General features: G+C 41.6%; 1 protein-coding gene across 1 annotated transcript in view; it reads right to left on the reverse strand.

The window, feature by feature from the left end:
- Positions 1-1389: 1389 nt before the first annotated feature.
- Positions 1390-23105, reverse strand: part of LOC127354493 (voltage-dependent calcium channel gamma-2 subunit-like) — a 64909-nt gene continuing 43193 nt past the window's right edge. Inside the window, exons 2-4 of the mRNA XM_051384421.1 lie at positions 21349-21432; positions 7373-7513; positions 1390-3596 (exon numbers count right to left, since the gene is read on the reverse strand). Of these exons, the coding sequence (XP_051240381.1) occupies positions 3064-3596; positions 7373-7513; positions 21349-21432 (758 nt within the window). The 3' untranslated portion in view covers positions 1390-3063. The remainder of the gene's footprint in view (positions 3597-7372; positions 7514-21348; positions 21433-23105) is intronic.

The following is a 23105-nucleotide window of genomic DNA, read 5'->3' on the forward strand; positions in this document are numbered from 1 at the left end:
CATTTATTCCACAGCTGATGGAACGACTACTGGAGAGCAAACAGGGAGATAGAGAGATAGAGAGAGAGTGAATGAGTGAGCAAGGATGTGAAGATGAGAGAGCGAATGAATGACAGTGAATCAGAAAGTGAGTGAGTGAAAAAAGACATGAAGGAATGAATGAGTGGATGGCTGAGTAATTTTAAAAAAGTACAGAAAGACAATGGACAATATTTATTGTACAGCATACTTCACCCCTGGATTAAAAACAGTGCGCAACAGTATTAATAAACCCCACCAACATGTTGCGGTACACACTGTTTGCACCCTGAGGAAGAGGTCTTGCCTGCGCTGCAATGGGCTGCTGTTTTTTCTGCCACTTTTAACCCAACAACATCGAGTTTAATGTTTTCGAGGCAGGTTATGCTAGAAAGACTCGTCATTATGATATGTGTATGTAGTATATAATGACGTTGTGTGCTATGGCAGTATTCCACTGAGACGTGGATGTTATTACAGTAAAGTTCAAATCATATCACAATAATGACTGCATAAAAAAGCTGAGACACGATGTAAACAAACTTGCTGTTAACTGCAGCTGACAAGCCAAGGAAAGACAAAAGAGAATAAGGGCCACACCATTTAGCATATGAACTGACCAATCTTGGCATCTGAAGGTACGTTTTTTAAGGTGTTCAGTGTGCTACAGGCGACTAATAAGCTATCTAGCCTGCAAAAATGAATGTTAGCGGTGCACTTTTTCCACTTTGGCAAGAAAGAAATGGTGGGTTGCACTGATGGCGAAGCATCGTGCAACACAATTCTTGCTCATCTCTGCTTGCTCATTAGCGAACACTGTGTGAATAAGCAACCTACAACGGGACAAATTCCAGAAGCTCCAATTATGCTCTTCTTTTCCAGGGACATTTTCCACACCTGGAAAACACTGAACTTGCTGGCAACCCACAGCGGAGCTTGCTGGCGAAATTCAGCCACATTTAGGCTACATATAGTTTTACTTGGACCAATTTTCTGCCGTTGCCTTTTTTGTGCTGTAGGTCATTCTCACGTGGCCTGTTGTCCCACAATGCTTGAGAGGTGATTCATCTGGGTCCCACAGAAAAGGAAGGGGTGAACTCATTTGGCTTAGAGTTGTGTTGCACCGTGTTCAATGAGTCTTTACCATCACAGCCTTTTCAGAAGCTTTCAATCTGTCAAAGGATAAAATGAACAACAATCCATGACCCTGCTACTGTCTCTCTCTCACCTTCTCACTTTTGCTATCTGTCTTTCTCTGTCTCTTTCTTGCTAAAATGCCTTCAAGCTTAATGTAGGATAAGGCACTGGTCCTTCAGTGGTCTAACTAGACTCAAAGTTGTGTTTTTAGACCAAACATCATTCACCAAAGACTTGTTCTGTTCCCTACGGGGGGGTTCAATTTTTATTCGTCATCAGGACTTGATGCATCCAAGTTCAGAATCATTCAGTTTTGGCACCTTGAAAGACATTACGCTTTTTTTTAATTCTCATTTACAACAACACAACGCAAAACCAAAGAACAAGAAAAAATGAGACAAAGAAAGAGACTAAGGCTGTGTGAGAGTTCAAAGGAACAGAGAAAATAAAGTAAAATGAAAAGGCAAGAAAAGATTTTCTTCTGTTAAAAAAAGCCTTGATACGTTCTCCAAAGTTTGTTCTTTTTGTTTCAAGCGTAATGAAGCCCCACCCCAAAGTACCCACTCAAAAAAAATCAAAGAAAAATTGAAATAGACACAGTACTGTAACATTAATTTCTACTTTGTCACCCCACTGCCCTTACATGGTATCATTGTTCAATTGTTCAAAACATAGGTTCCTTAAAAGCAGATCGGATGATTTTGATTAGCATGCATGTAAATTCTTAATTTTTTGGAGTCACTTAGCTTCACCTCGCTGGTAGCCATGTTCTCTCACGCACTACTTTGTGTCTTTGGCAGTAGTGACGTTTCATTGTCCACAGTCTTCTTCAAGTTTGCTGAGAGATCCTCCAGTACCCAGTTCTCTCTTCACTCCGCCCCTTTATGGAGCAAAAAAAGTGAGGTCAACTTTTCACCTCGAGTTGACCCTGAACAACGATGGCTGCCAGGGTTTCCGGCGGAAGGCCAAAAGATTTTTTTTAGTTGTAAAAGAATGTGATGATGTGTCTAATACTAACCAATATCAGTTTATCAAGTAGGCTGAAGCCTTTGCCCGTTAAATGAGCCAGTCACGATGAATCCTCCGTCTTGGTTTAGTTTCCATGACGACTTGATTTAGTTTCACTTGTAGGTTACTTTGTTTTCTTTTTTTAACTTGTTGATATTTTTGCGCCAGGGAATTCTAGTCATGATTTATTAACATATATATTCATATATTTATATATAATCAATACATATATTAACTTATGTGTTTTTTTTCTTTTTTTTCTTTTTTTGCGGCCTGAATTGCTCCCTGCTAAAATCCCACACCGCAATGGTTCACAGTATTAATGCGAATAAAGAATGAAATCAAGAAGATACAGCAACTAAAGAAAGGAGTGGGGTTTAAGGGAGGTTAGGGTGTATGTGTGTTGGGGGGCTTGTGGGATGGTAGTGCGAGGGCGGGATCATAGGCGGGGCCGAGGGTCAACTACGCCCCCTTTTCATCAGACTGAGGAAGAGTAAAAAATATAAAGTTCACCTTTTAACGGGCAGTCTGGCCCAGCCCCCCACTCCACAGTTCCACAGCCCCGAGACAGACGAACACCGACCACCCCCCCTCCCGACTCCTCTTTCCCCATCCTCCCCCTCAAATCTTTACAAACATGTTCAAAACTTGTTAAACAATTGTAGATGGGAAAATCATGCATGTTTCTTTTTTTATGCATTTTTCTCTGTTTCCTTTTTTTTAAACAGAAACTCAGTGATCATCTGAGGTGCTGTGGAGCGCTCAGAACTTCTGCCGCTTACCCCTCACTCCATCTATCCATTTAAGCCTCTTTCTGTCTCCTTACACCATGATCTGTCTTTTGCCGCCTCCCCCCAAATTCCCTCTGATTTTTTTAGTGTCTGAGGTCCCTCATCAGTTTCATACAGGAGTGGTACGTCGGTTGGCGGTGTTGCTGTGGCCGCCTGAGTCTTTCAGGTCCTTCTGGATGCAGTTGTGGACCTGCAGGAAGTTGTGGTCCCTCTCCGTGGAGTTATAGGTGGCTGTTGGGGTGCCCGTTTGGCCCTTGGGCAGCGTGTACATGGACAGCTCGGTGGAGGGCAGCGTCCCGAAGGCCTTCAGGCCCACCGGTGATGCCTCGCGTGAGTGTGAGGGATCCGTGGAGCGGGACGAAGAGCGTGAGCGGCGTCGATAACGGTAGCGGTAGCTGGGGATGCGCGTGATGGCCGCACCTTGGAGGTAGTCGGCGGCTCGTGCCCCCACACGCAGCTCCCGATGGCGATCGATGAACATGTGCACGGCCAGCACGCCCACCATTTCGGCCATGATGAAGGAGAGGGCGCCAAAGTAGAAGGACCAGCCGTAGGAGTAGCTGTTCTTCTTGGAGTCACTCTTGGAAGGGTCCCCAGCGTTGGCTGATATGTACACAATGATTCCTATGATGTTGCTCAGGCCTGGGACAGGGAAAGAGGGAGAGAGATCAAAACTAAAATACAGCCAAACTGTTACTCAAATAGGCCCACACACCGAACAGCCAAAGTCATCAATTATTATCTTTGTCAACTGAAAAAATTGTTTTAGTTTGTTTTGTTTGTTCTTTTATAAGTTTATTTGATAGGACAGATCAAGATGGACAGGAAAGGTAGCAGAGAGGAGATGACATGCAGCAAAGGGCCACAGGTAGGGCTGGGCGATAAATCGATTTTATCGATTAATTCGAATTTGTAGTTAAAATCGGTTTTCTCTTGAACTTCCACAACACCGACGCTCCCTTTGGGCTCCCGTAGGTCATAATGTGCTGACCCCTCCCCCCCTCTCCACAGATACACACAACATGGCAGCAAGCCAGGACGAGCTCGTCCCCAAAAAGGCACAGTGTCGTCGGTTGTTTGGAACTGGTTTGTTTTGTGGCGTCCGACAGCGAACAAACCACGACCCACTGCAAAGTTTGTTTGAAAGCTGTTGCAACCAAAGGTAGCAGTACGACAAATTTATTCCAGCACCTCAAGCAGAGGCATGCAGCCGAGTGGGAGAAATGTTGCTCTCTGCGAGATATACAGGACCGCAGCCCACAAACACCCGCTAAAAAACAGTCTGCATTAGTGGATTCATTTTCACATTGTGTCCCGTATGATAAGAAAGGGACCCGGTGGAAAGCTATTACTGATGCAGTCGCGTTGCATATTGCTAAAGATATGGTTCCCATTTACACAGTGGAAAAGCCAGGGTTTATCCACATGCTGAAAACCTTCGACCCCAGGTATGTGCTACCAAGCCGCAAGTATTTTGCCGGAGTTGCCTTGCCTCACCTGTACAACTGCACACGGGAAAGGATCGCTAGAGAGCTGGAGGAGGTGTGCTTTTACTCCATTACAACAGACCGAACCATGCAAATTATCTGTTTTTGTAATGGCATGCAATTTGACATGTTAAATGTTAATGTTTTCAAAAAGTGTTTTACAAGAAAGGGACTCTTTTTTTTTTCAAGAGGAAGCACTTATTTGTTTATTTTGTGCTAGTTTAAAGGTGAACTGTATCACTGTCAAAGAAGTGAACATTTTCTTAGTTATTTTTTCAAACCTGGGAGATTAGGTCCCTGGAAGGTGGGACATTGTTTGAAGTCAGTAGAAAGCTTGCTGAAAAGTTACATTTTCGCTATTGTTTACAATGGCAGGGCCTGCCATCTTGTTTACAAGCTTGTTTCAAGACTTGCGTTTTGTCGCACTTTAGCCCTAAGGGGAAATTTTGTTCAAATCCCAGAAGGGAAAATCAAAACAAAATAAAAGCAAAACGTGTTTTAAATAATTTCTTTGTCATTTGTAGTGTGTTTTTAAGAAGGAAAAAAAAAATCGATGAAAATCGTAAATCGGGTTTGGTGTGAAAAAATCTGAGATTTTATTTTTAAGCCATATCACCCAGCCCTAGCCACAGGTAAGACTCACACCCATGGCTGCCGCGGCAAAGACATGGTGGAGCACCAGCTCTACCAGGTGAGCTTCCCAGGGTGCCCCTGATCAACCAGTCTGAACAGAATGTACTCATGATTTTACCTACAGGTACAGTTTGGCAAAATCAGACACTTTCATCTTCTTAATAAAACTAAGAATGTATGTCTGTGTTATTCTTTATGGCCAAACTCCTCCTGTGATTTTAGTACTTGTGCACAGCTCCCATGCTTCTAGAGCGGATACTGTAACTCATGAGTCAACTGTATCCACTACTCAACTTGTTTATATTAAACAATACTTAGCTACAAAAAGGTGAGGTGAGGAAACAGCTCGATGCATGCCTTAGACTTCACATTGAATACATAAATCATATATATGTAGCTAAACAGGTAAGTATTTGAGCTATTAATTGTAATGCCCACTGACAGAAAATAAACTGCTCACAAAAGCAGAAATCAAAGCTTAAGAGTCGACTTCTCAGCTTTGACTGCAAGAGTCATTGACATTAAAATCCTTTCTGAAGTCAAGTTGCAGTTTTCTTGTTTCCAGCGACCTGCCTTATTCTTCATATTCTATCCTTTTTTCCTCACAGCTCACTCTCCCTCTTACAGATGCAAACTGGGGCAGATTCAACCTCACATTTATTTCTTCTATGTGACAATCTTTCTCTGTATCTTTGTATCCCTCCCCAGCCTTCCCTACCTCGAACTATGTTAAAATTCACAGCCAAACCCACGTCTGTCTCACCTTTTCCCTCCATCCATCTCTCTTTCCTTTTCTCCCTCCCCCTTTTTGATCATATGTTGCTCTTGTCATACATCATCACTCTGGCTGTGTAGCCAGAAATAGACACATGGACCGACAGGCAGACAGACAAAAGGACAAACATGCAGATAAAGAGTGAAAACAATACTGCATAAAGAGACAGAAAAGCAGACTGAGGTGTGAGGACTGTGAGGGCCTGATTGAGTTGGATCAGAGCAGAAGAGTATCAGGGACACCTTATTTTTAGAGTGTAATCCCAGTGGCCTCCTCTTAGCCTAGCAACAGGGCGAGAGAGACAGACACAGTGAGAAAGAGAGTGAGAGAAACAGAGAGAACTGCATCTCTCACTTCTGACTTGGAGGGGAACTAGTTATCTAGCGCAGCACAGTAGGCCATGGCCTAGAACCAGAGTACAAACACACACATGCATGCACATGCATAAACACAAAAAATGCTCTGGCAAAACAGCAACCTGCGCTATCTTTGTCTCCCTAGCTTCGTCCTGAGGCGATCGTTGTATGGTACACACACACACGTCAAATGCTACGCAACACATCACCTGGTGGTCAGCGAGCGCCATCGTGGCTTCGGCTGTCTCCGTAACAGGACATTTTCAGCTGCTCCACAAAACAGATTATATCTGTTTCAAATGCTGTGCTGTTACCAGTGTTTTCCTCACCTCTTCATTTGTATTTAATCTCATCTCTGCCTCCTCATTCAGTGTGTCTTTTCATTTTCTTTTACACACTGGTGAATAACAGTTTCCAGATTTTTTTTTCTGATAAAAAGTCAGAGGGGTGAAGCATTGAGTTTTTAGTCAGTCAAATGGGAAAAAAATGTGTTTGTCCTAAACTGTAGCTTTATTCATTCTTATATTCTGACATTAAAGCTGCTCTAATTAATATTTTTTTATATTAACAATGGATCAAACTACTGATGAGGCATTGATGTGAAGGTTGTTGCTCATCATGATAAACCAACACACAATTATCTTCCAGTTCCCCTCAGTTCTGCAGAGCGTTTTAGTGTCATTCAGCTCATTGTTTTGGTTTTATGGCTAAAGGGTTAGGGTGATAGCCAATAAATCAGTATTGTTGCAGCTTGTTGCGCTTCCCTCAAATGGACAAAAAAAAAATCAATGATTGTAGGTTCAAGCCTTACATCTTTGTATTGTCCTCTGTCAAATTTTGTATCAGTTTCCATCCATTGATTTGACAGTACCAAAAGAAAAAAATGTTGATGCCAAGAGAAAATTGATTTTCTGAAGATGCCTTCAATCATCTTTCCTAAAGTACATCCAATATACTTCTGCTCTCCTTATGTTTTTTTTTTGTTCCATTCCCACTCCTCCATGGTGGTCCTCTCCCCTTCCTTCTACCTCCCTCTATTTAACTCACTTTTACTCACAATTCGTCCCCTTTCTTTTGCCCCCCACACTTGGACATCTCCTGCTCATCCTCCTCCACTCCCTCCTTCCCTCACCCTTCCTTGCCTCCTCTTTCTCCTTCCCTTTGTACCTGCGGAGACGAAGAGGATGCCAGAGCTGAGGATGATGTTGTGGCGTGACTTGTAGAACTCGCTGGCGGCGATGCACAGCCCCCCCATGAAGAGCAGGATCACACTCAGGATGGGGAAGATACTGGAGGCTCGTACAGCGCCTGCACAAACACACATCAAGAAGAGAAATAATCGTCATTGTTGCAACTGTCATCTCTGGACACACTCTAAAGATATTATCATTGTTACAAATAGTATGACAGTTGAATGACCAAATGATAGATGATATCACTACCAAAAACACTTATTTTTCAAAGCATAGCTTTCTTTATTTTCACCCTTTTAGGTAGCCAGTGATTTCAGTTGGTACCAGCATGGCTTGCAAATCAGCTTGTAAAGACACTTATCTGCAGTATGACCCTTTAAAGATCTCTTTCAGGGTTAAACATATTCTACATCATACTGTACCTTGATTATTATTATAGTATATTTGCTAGCAAAAAACCTTTTCCACCTTTCTCCACCTCTCCCGACTCTTCCTTTTCGATCTGTATCAAAGATCTCTCCTCCATTGTGCAATCTGTCCGTCTCCTTCTATCAGGCCCCTCTCCATCGCTCTATCACTCCATCTCTCGAACTCTCCGTCTGTCTCTGTCCTCCCTCCCTCCCTCCCCTATCAGTCTGTCCATCAGCTGTCTGTCTGTTTGCCCTCTGCGTGGCTGATTTGCTGATTGGCCTCGGGGTTGTCATGGTGCTGCCGTGGTCACGGAGCTCGATCTGGTTTCTGAGGCGACCAATGTCACATTCCTGAACTTTCGGCGGTTTTTCATGCCGATACAGTTTCCTGCATAGTTCTGCTTCTCTTGTTGAAAATATCATATTCTTTCCATTTTTCCTGTCTTTATCTCTCTCTGTCTCATTCTTTGCAAGAACACAGATGGGTAAGTAAGACAAAATAATTATTAAAGCTAATGTTTTTCGTTACTATCATTAAATCCATCTGTATAGAGCGTATAAAGCGTCACAGTTAATGCTTCGCTATAGGGAAATGTTTATCAGGTTTGTCGGTTCAATCTTCAACCGTATTATTCAAGTAAATAATATATTTGTGACGTACAACTTTCTTTTTGTAGTTTCGTCTATTATTTCTAATATTATACTATTTATTGCAATAATAACATCGTACTCAGCAACATCTTGACCAACATCTGGACCAGTCAAAAATCAGTAGAACCACATGCAGTCAACTGGTCAGATTTTTTATGTATTTGGACCAAAAATATACCTTCTGGTTCAACCTTGATCCATTGTAGTTACCGTATTTGTGTGCACATAGTTTTCCTGTGCAGCGAGGGATTTATCGCCAACATACCAGGTGTGTTAAAGTGATTTATAAAATGTGGCTGATCATCTGACTGCTCAAGCTTCTTTGTTGTAGCAATGCGTTCCAAAGAGTACAATTTTATCCTAATCATTAGAAATGATGGTCAAAACTAGCAAAATAAAACTTAAAAATACCTAAACCAGAGTTTTAGTCCTTACTGCCTTGCCCAAGGGCACCTAAAAATGGTATTCTCCTTGATCTTGTTTCTAATTACAAAGATAACGCTCCATCTCTTTTTTCCTTCCCTTTCTGTTTTTACTTTCTTTTTCTCACTTTCTTCTTTCCATGCCTGTATCTCTCTTTGTACTGTGATGTTTCCATTCACTGAAGCAGATCAAATATTAAGGTGACCTCAGAGTTGGCACTGCACCAAGCTTCCCCTCCTCCTCCTCCTCCTCTATCGTATTTGTTTTAACCCCATCTCCTCTTCTTCATTGACATGTGCTGTCAGGGCAAATTGTCTTCAAGGTGGAAAGCCCCTCATTCAGCCATACTGTATGCGCACACAGACACGCATGTCTTTTTCACCAGAGTAAGCGGAAATGCCTCCTGTCACACACGTACACACACATACACACACACACATACACACCTGTACTACACTTGATTTATCACTCACTAGAGGTGAACACACTGCTGATGTTAGGAGACACACACACACACAGGGTATTTTCTATCCTGGACAGCATGGCTGTATTTTGTAATAAATTTTTTATTGACCACCCGCCCTCGGTACTGTTGTTACACCTGTGAAGTGTTGCATTTTAGCACACAACATATGCAGTTTACAATGAAGACAGTAGAACATTAACCACTCAAAGTTTATAGTCATTTCTGAAACATTGTGTCCTTGATTTCAAAGAGAAGTAAGACATAAACAGGGTTCTCATTTTTACACGACAGCTGAGAGGTTTTATCAGCAGCAGCTAGTTAACTATTTACTGCTAACATTAGCACTTTTTTTTTTTTGGTTTACTCATTTCAGAACCATGCAGAGAATCTTAAACATGCATTTGATGGCTTCAAACGTGAAATCATGCTAACTCAGTACTGTGTCATGATGAAGACTGAGGTGGAAGCTTGTCTGAAAGGGATGTTCCCACAGCCCTATGTCCCTAACCCTAACCCACAAGACGTAATTTTGAAAATGTCCTAGAAATGTGGGAACATAGGGCTGTGGGAACATTGGGCTGTGAGAACATTGGGCTGTGGGAACATTGGGCTGTGGGAACATAGGGCTGTGGGAACATTGGGCTGTGGGAACATTGGGCTGTGAAAACATAGGGCTGTGGGAAGATTGGGCTGTGGGAACATTGGGCTGTGGGAACATTGGGCTGTGGGAACATTGGGCTGTGGGAACATAGAGCTGTGGGAACATAGGGCTGTGGGAACATAGAGCTGTGGGAACATAGGGCTGACCCCGTCTGAAAAGACTATAAGGCTGACTTGGGGATCCAGTTTTAAGCCACATTTTAATGATACACTTCTTAGATCTTGGTTGTTGTTAACTATATATTTTAACCAGATGAAGGACTTTAGTCATCAGACGATCTTGAGTTATCAGAGAAACAAGCTAAGCTGACATTAGCATCAGCTCGGCTGGCAGGACCCCTTGGATGGGGGTTGTCAGCCAAACAGCGTTGGAGAAAGATTTTTAAGGTGAAACTGCTTTATTCAGTGTTTTTACTAGTTTTAATGAGTCTGTTTGTTATGGAGAGGAGGAGACATCTGCGGATAATTCGCCTCCCAGTTAAAACCTCCTGATCAATCCGGACTGGAGGAATCCTAACCGGGAGAAGCTAAGTGCAGTGATGGCGATGGTGGTGAAAACAACAACTCCCCATAATCCGACGCTAACGCTATCACAATGTCATCATCAGACTTTGTTTTCTGTTGTTGTTTCGACGTCAGAGACCCCCTAGTGGCAGAAATTACATATTGTACCTTTAACAAGCACAATTTTCTGTAAGCACTATGAGTTAAATCGTACAAGTTTCACAAAGCAAGGAAGGTGGTTGCAGCTAGATGAGTCAGCAGGATGGAAAGAGTTTTCTCTGCATGCTCATAAATTAATTGTTTAAATTCACAAAGGTTTTAACGTCTAATCTCAAGTGCTGTATTTAATACTAATTTATGTTAGTTAATTTATTTTAGAAAATAAAAAACGGAACAGTCATTATAAAGACCTCAGCTTTCAATAAAGTGTGATACAAATGCAGCACAATACAAAAAAAAGCCACTGTGGTGGGTAGCTAAAATTGACTAAATACAGGGGGATAGAGGGATAAAAGTGGAAAAGAAAAGAAAAAAGAATAGGAAGGAAAAAATAATGAAAGCAGAAGAGGAAAAAGAAGACAAGACAAGAGGAGAAGCGAGAAGACTGCAGGCCTTCACTTCTCTGTGAAGCTACTTTGCCTCAAGCAATCTCTCTCTCTCTCTCTCTCTCTCTCTCTCTCTCTCTCTCCCGTTCCTCTCTGCACTAGCGCTTTAAGCAGAAGGCAAGGAGTTTAAAAGGAAGAATTTTTAACCAAATGCGCTGGCCTCCAGGCGCACCCTGCCACCAAGCACATCGCGGCACAGAGACGGAGAGACGGAGAGAGGTGAGTTGAGAGTGAACGAGCTTCAGCAGCAGCAGCAGTGTTAGGAGGCGTCTACAGTGTGTCCTTAGTTTCTTTGTCGAGAATGCTTAAGGCTGCTGTGGGGATTGAACCTCCGACTTCCTGGTTGTGGGATTATCTCTGTTAACTTTAGGCCATCCTGCCTCAGCGTACAACACAACTTTAGCAAGTTAAACATTTCACAAAGCATCTGCTGTTCAAGACATTGTTATAGAAAAAAATCTGTTCCTTGGCTATTTATTTTTGTCTTTGTCTTTTCTGAACATTTGCTCTTGTATGGTATCATTAAACTCCTGATTGGCTGCTGGATGTTCTCATCTTTAGAAAGCCTTAACGCTTTCAATGTCTCTTGTTAAAAAGCTAGCTAATAAATAAACTATAAATTATGAGCTGCTTTACAGGGTCCCGAGTTGTTTTATACATTGTGTTGTTGCAACAAATTAAATAACATATATACTGTATATAATGTATTTATTGCAGTGACTGCACATAAAAATAATCGGAACTATCTTTTACAAAAAAGTAAATTTACACACACCAGTGGTGTATTTTTCATTCTCTGTTTCAGAACCTCCCAATAGGATCAATCATCCTCAGCCCTTTACACTCGCTACATAAGTTCACAGAGACATTTAAATGTATCTTTGGGATATGTCATTGTCATATTTCTCAGCATCTACATGCATCCATTCTACAGAGAAGCTGAAGTTTTATCCCATTTCCTCCAACGATTGGTACAACCTGCATACTGTACCTTGACTTATTCTTTTGTCTGTATGACACATCTGATGTGTGCTACAGGCGCCAATTCATTGAATTGACACGTCAAATGATGCCGTATGCTTTGATGGCCAGAGTGTGATACACTTTAGAGTTAATTTTATTACAGTAATTTTCAGAAGGGTGAAGATTTATTAACTGGTAGATGTCACTGCCAGTGTATGGGCCAATTCCATTAGCAGTGTGTGTGTGTGTGTGTGTGTGTGTGTGTGTGTGTGTGACATCGGTCACTGCTAAACCACTGCTGTATAATAAATATTAAGTCGGGAGTTGGGGCCCAAAACTATTATTACAATATCCCAGGTTAGCACAACTATATTTTACTGCATTGTAGTTTAAATAATGCAGTCATAGATATCAGTGCTCTTTGAGTTGGCTCATGAAATTGGAAAGTAATAAGAGAGCATTACTAGCAAAGGGATCAACAGTTGATTATCTGCATCCATCAGTGCATCTATTATCTGCAACCATTTATCCTGTGTTGCAGAGGGATCAAGCTTACCCCAGCTCATACTGAGAGGGGGGGGAGTACACCCTGGACAGGTCACCCTGCTAAATATTTGCATATAAATGATCTGTAATATTGTTGCCATGTTTCCCTATTGGACCATGAAGTAGTGAAGGATTATTGTACTGATTGTTTTCAATTAGAAGAGGAATATACAGCATTTCTTTACATACTGACACGATTAACCAGAGGAGGGAGAAGAGTATATTGATGATATTCCAACGATATTGGCCTACAGTTACTCTGATTCTGATAATCAGCTGTTGTGTGACGTTCTCTTACATCAGTGAGTCAAGTCATAACTTGCATATACACACAGGTGGTAAGAAGCTAATGTTTTTTTTCTGCTTACTTTTCCGCTAGAAGTGAAGCAACACTGTGTGTGAAATCCTGTCATGTTTATACCATGTGAGTCAATAAAGGTTCTGATACAATATGCAGACAGAAGGCAGAGTACACACCGAAACACACACATACACACACAAACTAAAACTGTCTCATTTCTTCCTCCTCTCAAACCTCTTCCCTTTTTCCTTTCTCTCTGTTACACTTTCACCCTCCCTTCATTTCTCCCACTGCTTGGTTGGTTCTGCTGCAGTGGTGTGTGTTTATATGGTTGTGTGTGTGTGTGTGTGCATGTGTGTGTGTGTGTGTGTGTGTCTCTGGCTGACTTATGGTTTCATTAGCTGCGGCAGAGGAGAGCCTTGTAATTGTGGCTGAATTATAGAGGCGGGGGTGGACACCACCATGGGAGCTCCCTGGGTTTACACACACACACCTATACACACACACTTTAATGTATACACACAAACTACAGTACAGTGCACCATTACTTTGCCTCACACACACACACACACACACACACACACACACACACACACACACACACACACTCAGCTCAACAAGCTACAAAGTGAACACACTCATCGATCAGCCTCTCACCCACTCACTCGCTCACTCTCCCGCTCCAAAGTGGGGTGTTTCCCATACACACTGTACACTACCCACGCAGAAACGATCTGCTCTCTCCCTCTCTCTCCCTCTCTCTCTCTAACACACACACTCACATTTCGCCCACGTGGGAGAGCCCAGCAGCAAAGAACATGTGGTAGTGGGAACTCGGCAAAACAGCTACAGGGGAATAACTAACTGTGAGTGTGTGTGTGTGTGTGTGTGTTGTGTGTGTGTGTCCATGTAAAGCTGACAGGCATGTTCACTAGTAGAAAATTAACAGATCTTATTTAGAGGGAAGAAGAAAAATATAAGCATGAACACACACACACACCATCGAGTAGATGTGCTTGCACGTGCCTGCGTAAGTGTGTGCGTGTGTGTGTGTGTGTGTTTGTATGCATGCGCAGCCTGCCAGTCATTATCATGCCGTATTACTCATGTAAATCGTGATATGCCTCCATGTCACAACACGTTTCCCAAAAATAACTGCAGTGACATCAGCGAGTCGGATGATGTCATCAGTGGGTGACGTCACGCGTCTCCTTGCGATACAGGGTATTAGCATTATGTACGAGGATCCAGCGGTCTAATTATAGCAACGGCAAGACTGCGCACCGCTTCCACTTCAGAGTGTTCAGAGCAAATCAGGACTCTGTGTGTGCATGTGCTCTTGTATCCATCTTTGTGAGGACCACGCTTTAGACCTTATGAGTGGGGACATCTTGGCTGGTCCTCACTTGTTCAAATGGCTTTTTGTGCGATAATGAGTACTTTTATGTTCGATATAAACATTTCGCTGACAAACACATTTACTTCGGCAGTTATAGCAACTATTTGTAATAGGCTATTTTTTAATATTTTACATTTGTACACATGGAATTTTAAATTCACTGTTTCAAGTGAGCAAATCAAAAAGTGATTACAAGACCATTCTGTAAGCATATAATTCCTTACTCATGAAACATTTGCAAAGCTGATTTTGAATATTTTAGAACCTGCATTGTGGACATGTTTACATCAGCTAGCAGCTCTTTGCAAACACATTTTCATGTTTCCTGCAGCTTTCCTGGCTTAAGATTTTTCCACCAACTGTCAATAAGTGGAATACCTTAAAACTGTTGGCAGGAACACGTACAGCCTCACCCACGTGCTCTTCAGTGTAGCCTAAATATTCCGCTTGTTTGCATCAATCTGAAAAACATGCTCCATAGCACATTTAGATGTCAAAAATTACACATGGTACTAAGGGGATACATTTTTTCAGTGAGAGTCCTCAGAAATATATTACGTGTGTGTGTGTGTGTGTGTGTGTGTGTGAGTGCGTGTGTTTGTGTATGACTGTGCCTTGTTCAAGCCAGTTAGGGCCAGAGCTGAGCTGTTAGCCATATCTAATCCCATTCAATGGCTGCATGCATGATACGACACACACACACACACACACACACACACACACACACACACACACCTATAAAAACCACACACACACACACACACACACACACACACACACACTCTGTGTTATATACTTCATACACTTTCCATCTAACCCTGCATATACAGAGCTGCTATACAATCCTTAATGTATTCTGTTAAACACACACAGGCACACAACCATGTAAGCCATGCAAACGTTGGCTTACACAAACCCTTAGTGATAACCACACGTAATTTAAATTGAACGGCAAATATACATTTCCTATTTCATAAAATTTGTATCGAAGCAGAATTGTGCTTCAAGTGTGGAAACAAGTAAATATCACTATTAATTGTAATCTGAATTGCTTTGTGAGTACAGTGAATGAGGAGTAAATTAATCCGGGTGATACCGAAAGACAGACTGTCACATAACTCTATGATAAAACAAAGAGCAGCTCAGGTTTCAAGGACAACATGAGTTCATGTGCAATAATAGCAGACAGTGCAAGAGATATGTTGGACATTAGACTATACATCAAAAACTGGCTTATGTAGGACATCTCAGAGTCTCCGCAGGCTGAGGTGAATGTTATGTCCTCGTATCATCTTTGTTTTCAGGAGAAGTGTGACTTTAGTTGCATGCCATCCCAGTTTTGTTGAAATGAATGAGCTTAATGAAATGAAGGAAGAAACCTGTGTTGTTTGGTGCAGTGCAGTTGTACCCACACCTATCACACCAACAGTCAGTGTCAGGTTACTATTTCCCTTAGTGTCACAAAACATGATTTGGGATTTTGAAAAATACCTGGTCAATGATTGGGATAAAATAAGATATTAATAGGACAAGACAGAAAAAGCAATGTTGCTGAATCCAGCTTTCATTGGATAGAGTACCAATCACCTATTGCTGTTAGATGGATGCATATTGAAATTAAGTCAGTATTGTCACTTTATGCCAGTGTGATGTAATGGTTATGCAGCCCCAGTTTGTGATTTTGGCTCATGCATATATTCGTAAAAGGTCTTGTAAAACCAACTTTTTATTCCCAAATGCTCCACTGGGCAGTAATAGGAGAGAGTCATTTTACTGCATATTTCCCAAATAAAGTTTGGTCTGTCAACCAAGAATGTGAATTAGTCGTCTTCACAGGTCCATGGGACACAATCCAAAATGGATAGATTCATTTTCAAAATGTGTTGCTGGGGTGGGTACTGTCTTTTGGTATCGTTTAGGCTCTGCACAGGCAACTCACCTCACTGATATCATTGATGCTCAGTAGCTGAGTACCAATGATCTTCTGGGCGTCCTGTCCTAGGCCGTACACATCCCATGCCAGGTTGTAATGTTTCCAGTCAGGATGCTTTCTATCACTCATAAAAGTTAACAAGAACTTGGCATGGGAATTTAGCTTTCTTAAGTTTGCTTAAGAAATACAGTTGTTTATGTGTGTGAGGAGATGTGAGACAAACATGACAGGTTCTCTGTGATGCTGATTCCCAGGAACCAGTGCGCTGACAATAATACATTCTGTAGAGAACTGGGCGATAGATAGACTGAAGATCATTTTTAACTCTTTTAATATTTAACTTTTCTTTTTTAAATAGGTTGCTGACTTCATAAAATGTTTTGATTTTGATATAGCATGTGATCAGATTTGACCATATGCTCTGATCCATTTGGATGGATTCAATAGGATTACTTATGTTGACACATATGGAATGATCATTACTTATAAATGAATCATTCAAATTCCAGACAATTGTGCTCTCTGGTTCAGATGGGTACACAAGCATGGCAAACTGTAAGCGCTTTCCTCTATATTATGCTGTAGTGAAGGATAGGTGTGGTGGCTGTGTCCTCTCTCTCTGTGGCTGCGGCTGATAGTACTGCTGCAGGAGGAAGGCTGACTGCTCGCCCTTACATAACCACATGTACAAATTCACCCAGAGAGAGGAGGGTGGGGGTGGCAGGGTGAGATGGCTTAGAGAGTGAGAGACTGAGGGAGAGAGATCAAAAAGACTCTTGGGGAAAGGGAATGAGAGAGAGAGAGAGAGAGAGAGAGAGAGAGAGAGAAGAATGGGACAGTGTAAGAATCCAAAATGAATGACAACTTTCATCCTCCATGTATTTTGGTCTACTGCTGTTTTAGTATGTGGTCTAAATGCTGACAGAGTTTTCATGAATTAAGACATTTTTATCTATGTATTCAATAGGTTTTACATTAAAGATCAGTGTGATTCTGAAAGAGTTAAAAGGGTACATCCACACAAATAACACAGGGCCACTGCTGCACTGCACTGTTTTGTGGACACATCCCAGTGTGGCAGCAGGTGTTGTCCATTGTTGCTTGTTTTATCCTGTATAGCATGTCTCAGTTGAAGACAACTGATTCACCATCCAGGATGCATTATGGAGTCTCGACAAAAAGAAGCTGTGTTAACATGCTGAAGGAAATTATGATAAAGTTTAGTCAGTTCACGTGGTACCAAGTTAAACATACCCCGTGGAGTTCTCTTGCAAAGAAACAAAAGCTATATTTACATTCAGGGTTACATTTGTAAGTATTTTTTAAATCCTGCGTTGTTTACATATTTTTACTAGCTTGCAGACTTGTTTGTCCCTCCCCTTTTACATGCCCAACTTTAACATTTTCTTCCTGTCTTCTCCCGTTGATGTATGTTCTTTTGACCATGTCAACAATATTTCCCCAGTTTTATCTTCCTAGACTCAACCAGAAGTGGCAGATCACAAAATACAAAAAATTAAGTCTTGGAAGATACTGATAGATGCCCTATTTTGTAGATTATGTATGAGGACTGTCAAACAGCTGTCAAAGGCAAAACACCTGCCATAACATCACTGATGTATGCTCTCTGTCTTGTATGATTCAGTGTGGATTTCCCTGTAATAACTCTTTGCACTAAGGATATCCGCCCACTAGTCAACAAACACTGAGTGCTACTGTTTCAATGAGCTTACTTGGCAACTATTTTCATATCATTATCCCAGGCTTCTGACACTAAAAACTATATGATTGAAATTCAAGGTGACAGAAGCCTGGGAATTGAATAATCAACATTTGAGGCTTGTAAGGGGTTATCGGGAAGAGCAGTGCTCTCCCCTCTCTCAGCTACTATATAACAAGGTACTCAACCAGTCCAGTAGAGCTGCTCAGTGGCCACTTGTAAGAGACTGTGGTTGTATTGGGAAGCTTCTAAGAGGGAATGTGTATGAGTGATAAACAAATGTTGCATCATTTCCATCTGTCAGAATGTATCATCATCCACACTTTACATTGTCATTTTAGTAATTTAGCTGACACTGTTATTCAGAGTGACTTACAGTGAGTGCAACAGTAGAATGAGCTTTGATTACCACATCGCTGAAGATTATAGGAAACCAAAAGCAAAGAGTGAAAGAGTCAGTGAAATGTATTTCAGAAAACAAACATAATAAGAAAAGCAAATGCTCACATTTACATTTATGGACCTGACAAAGCAATGTCAAATCAGACATGAAGTACATACTGTATCTAGCCACCATCCACACTAGAAATGGTCTAAGGGTGGCCACATTCTATACTATCTTCAATACTATCTTTATAGTCAATAAATGTAATGAAAAACAAACACAACAATGCACAATCCTACTTAACAATTACTTATGTGTTGCCAAAGCCCGATATATCTCATCTCCCTCTCCCTCTGTACTATAGAGCTCCATTGTGGTCCAAACCACACTGCCTCTTTGCCTTGAACATGAGAACTACTTTATTTTCAAGCAATCAATTGGTGCTGTAAATCCCTAACAGTGCACCAAGCACCTAAGTATTAATCCTCTGCAGAAAACAGTTCCCAACAAATACCCTGTATACTCCTTTTCAAGTAACTACAATGCCCAGCTAAGATATTTTCTTGAAATTAAAACTAGAAAGTTTATTTATTCAGTAGATATCAATGGTACATGCAACGATTGGGGTAGTCTACAACCAGTGTTCAGTGTGTTGTCTCGTGTATTTACTCAGTCGTGGTTTATGCATCTTCCTGATCTGATCTGAAAAACTGTGCAAGTTGGTGCAAACAATATTTATGCGTGGTTTGTCCAGCCTTTGAAGGTTTCAGCTAGTCTTCAGGTTTATCCGGAGCTTGAGTGCACCTCACACAAGTACACAGATATTTCAAATGGTTGCCATGGTGACACACAGCGGGAAAGGAAGGGATGCAGGATCAGTGGTTCATCCGGACAAAATACAGCAAATTCAAAATGAATAACAGATTCTGTCTTCCACTCCACCAAAACTGGCGACTGCTGGTTCAGTGGCCACAAGGATGTAAAGGATCCCAGAGCACCAACTGATTGATGTTTTATCTCTGTCGGGAATTATTTATCTGAATGGGTACATTTTTGGCATGGGTGCTGCTTCCACCTTCAGCCAAAAAAGTGGCTGTATGTATACTGTCCTCTAAAAAGGACCTACTCAGAAAGTCCTTAAGGACCTTTATGAAGCCTCACACATCACCTATAAACCCAACACAGTCAGAAATGTATGAAACCTAGGCCCAACAAATTACTGCAGATCATTATTTCTTGTAACTTGTTGCACAAACTGTCACACAGAGATCATTTTGAAGCTCTGCTGCCTTTTTCTTAAACCAAACTTGCTTAAAACTTTCAGAAACTTTCTAAAAAGCACTTAAAATGGATTCTGACACCAACTTTGGTTCCCCCTCTGTCCTGTTCCCCATCACCCTGTCGCTCCACCCCATGGCCTCCATCCACCAGCTGTCAGACAGGCGTGCAGGCCTCGGTGGAGATGGACAGACAGATGGATGGAAAGCAAGAGGGAGGAGGCAAGGGATGGATGGAAGGAAGGAGGAGAGGGAGAGGTGTGACCCACATAGCAGAGCCTGGAGTATTTATAGAAGAAAGTGTCCTAATTGGCAAGCCGCTGGGAGAGCAACAGCACGGCACTGGTACCCTACTCCTTGTCCTTCACCTCCTTAACCTTCCCTTCTCCTTGTCTTTTGCCTTCTTCTGCCACCTCATCATTCTCTTGTCCTCTTTCACCTCCCAGAATCGTCTTGTTTGACTTCATTGCTCTTTATGCTGCCTTTCCTTCATTCTTTTCCACATCAGTGACCTCTTCCTCGTCCCGTGACTTCCACCTGGTACACCTCCTCGTCTTTTGAGGACCTCCACCTTTACACTCTTTTCTCTAGTTTCTCATCTTCACACTTTGTCTTCACACTCTCTCTTCCACCTCCAACTTCTCTTCCCAGCCCCCCTGTCTTGTTCAATCTTCTCTCTCTCTCTCTGTCTCTCTCTCTCTCTCTCTTTCCTTCTCACATTAAGCTTAAACTGATTTCTGGTGGCAGCACTGATACTGGCATATTTTTTTATTTGTGATACCTAACGCCTTTTAAATGCTAACAGTAATGATTATGAATGTGTCAGAACAACACTTACACTTGATTATTTAGTTAACACAATATAACATCACACAAGTCTCATTGTTCAAAACACGGAACAGTTACTTGTAAATTAACTTGCAACAAACTCGTCCCTCTTCCTCCATTTTATGCGTTTCCTGTCCCTGCCTGACCCTGCTGTGTCTTCATCCCTGGAGTCATAGTCCTGATTGGAGCTGCTGTAAATCAACTGGCCTCCCTCAGTCTCGCAGGCGATGAGTCGGGTTCTGTTGCACACTCCACCCGCTCCGGTTCTGACGCTTATTCAGGCCTGCAGCCTGACAGTATTCCCCGCTCCCATGCTAGTAGTGTTTAAACTCCCTCTGTCCCTCTCAGCTAGTTAGTACAGTTAGCATATGCAAAAGTGCATCGGTAAGTGACTTCCTGTGTTACAAGAAAAAAGGTCAGTGTTGCACCTATCCCACAATACTTTTGTCCCGGAAAAAAAGCGCAGCTCCTGAATCGAGTTTGTTTTTGTTTCGGGACTATCCAATTTTTGAAAAGTGGGTCAACTAAGACTCTTCTCATCCATCTCAACGGTTACGTCAACTATTAGGTGACTGCCCTAATGATATGGCAGTGCTGTTCAGGTACTGTATGACTTAAAAGTGTTTTTATGATTAAAAAAAAGTTACAACTTACATTGCAAGTATGGGGCACTGTATTGTTACAGTAATATTAATATTTTGATATGATCAATAAAAAGCAGGATTTTAAGAATAAGTACAAGGTAGTGAAACAAAAAATTCATGATCATAAGGGAAAGAAATGTTAAATGCAAAAATGGATGAAAAAAATAAACAATAATTCAATCAATTCTGAGAACACAGATGGATGGATGGAAGGATAGAAGTAAAAAAGACTCACGTAGGAAGTACTCTGAAGCATCCGCCTCATAGTCAGCATCCTCTGGGAAGTGATCTATCTGCTTACACATGCCTTTAAAAGAACCTGTGTGAGAGAGATGAATAAAGAGAACAATTATGAATACAATCTGAAGTCAAAGCAGTTAAATTAATTGATAGGACTGGAAAAATGGAACGGTTTAAAAGAAATAAAACCCAATAATTCATATGTAAATGTGTGCTTGTATGTGTCTCACACGTCCCTTGCCCAGTAAAATGTCCATCAACACATCAGTTTCATTGCAGTAAAAATAAGATAATGACAGATGAAAGAAAGAAAGAAACGACGTAGAAGAACAGGCGGAAGGTAATTTGAGAAAGGAGCCAAAAGACAGGTGAAGGGGGAAGAATTGAGGGAGAAAAGTGGGAGCGGAACAAAGGAAAGACTTAAAGGGAAAGTGAAGGAGAAATGGAAAGAGGAGAAGAGGCTTGGATGCAACATTTGAGACAAAGGAAACATGAAAAGGAAGACAGGTTTGTCAACAGCTTTGAAGGAAACACATCACAGGACAGAAAGTGAGACAGGCAGAAGAGGAAGAAGACAGGAGGAGTTTAATCTAAACGCCTCAACAGAGCAGGCGGGAGGGTGAGGAGGAGGCAGGAGGAGAGAGTGAGCAAAATGCAAATGAAAGAGAGGAAGAAAGGAGAGCTGATAGTGCCGCTCATTAAAAAGAATTGTGTGTTCGTGTGTGTGTGTGTGTGTGTGTGTGTGTGTGTGTTTAGCTTGGTTCGGCTCCAGTGGTAATTGTATGCCCTCCCAAACCACTGCAATTAAATGGGCCCTTGTTAATTGGCGATTGAAGGACGAAAGACTAGCGCCCGGCTTTCAAATGGGCATCGGTTACACACACACTTGCACAATATGTTTCACACTTACAGGCACACACACACTCATATACTGTAGCATCAGCCCTATTGTCAAGAGCCTTGCTGGCTGTCTTTCTCACTCATCACAGTGAGAGCACTTGCGGCTGAGTTTTCAGATATTTTGCATTTTCATCATGACCACAGAGAAAAAAAGAACAATTCTACACCAAAGCTGGAAACATAAAAGTGAAAAAAAAAAGGGAAAAAGAAATGATGACAGAACTCTACCACAAACCTGTTTCATATTTACATATCTTTAATACACCTCAGAAAACACTCAGGCGAACAAAGTGTTTTTCATCAGGTAGACTTTGATAGATACATTAAAGATATTTCACCAGGAAGCGGCTCGGGAACCTTTCAGCAAAATGCTTTCATCATTTCATAATTTCGGTGTGAACTGTGTGTTGAAATTCTGTTCCGTTCCTGAGAGGACTGTGATGAGCAGCCGCACTGCGTGTATCAGGAGGAAATAGCCTAGCAGTCACATCGTCTCCTGTCTCAGTTACTTTCTTATTGTACCTATTTGTAGTGCTTGAACCATGCTGTGTATACTCAAGAGGCTTTTAGTCAAGTATAGAAATAAAGTGTTGATGAGGCCTCTCAGGTGATGTAGTTTGCCCTCCAGTGGACATGAAGGAGGTCTCAGCATTTCTAAAAGACTGAGTCGTCAGAATCAAAAACATTACATCATTACTTGTTCAGTTGGAGATGTATTACTGATAGATCTTATTAGCTTTGTTTTGAGATAATGCCATCTATAAATAACAGTATATTCCCAGTTGTTCCACTCAACTCCTTACTGCAACTTTAGCCCAACATAACTTCCTATTCAAAGGCCACCTTTAGACT

The sequence above is a fragment of the Dicentrarchus labrax genome, unplaced genomic scaffold (assembly GCF_905237075.1).
Source record: "Dicentrarchus labrax unplaced genomic scaffold, dlabrax2021, whole genome shotgun sequence".
NCBI classification, from domain to species: domain Eukaryota; kingdom Metazoa; phylum Chordata; class Actinopteri; family Moronidae; genus Dicentrarchus; species Dicentrarchus labrax.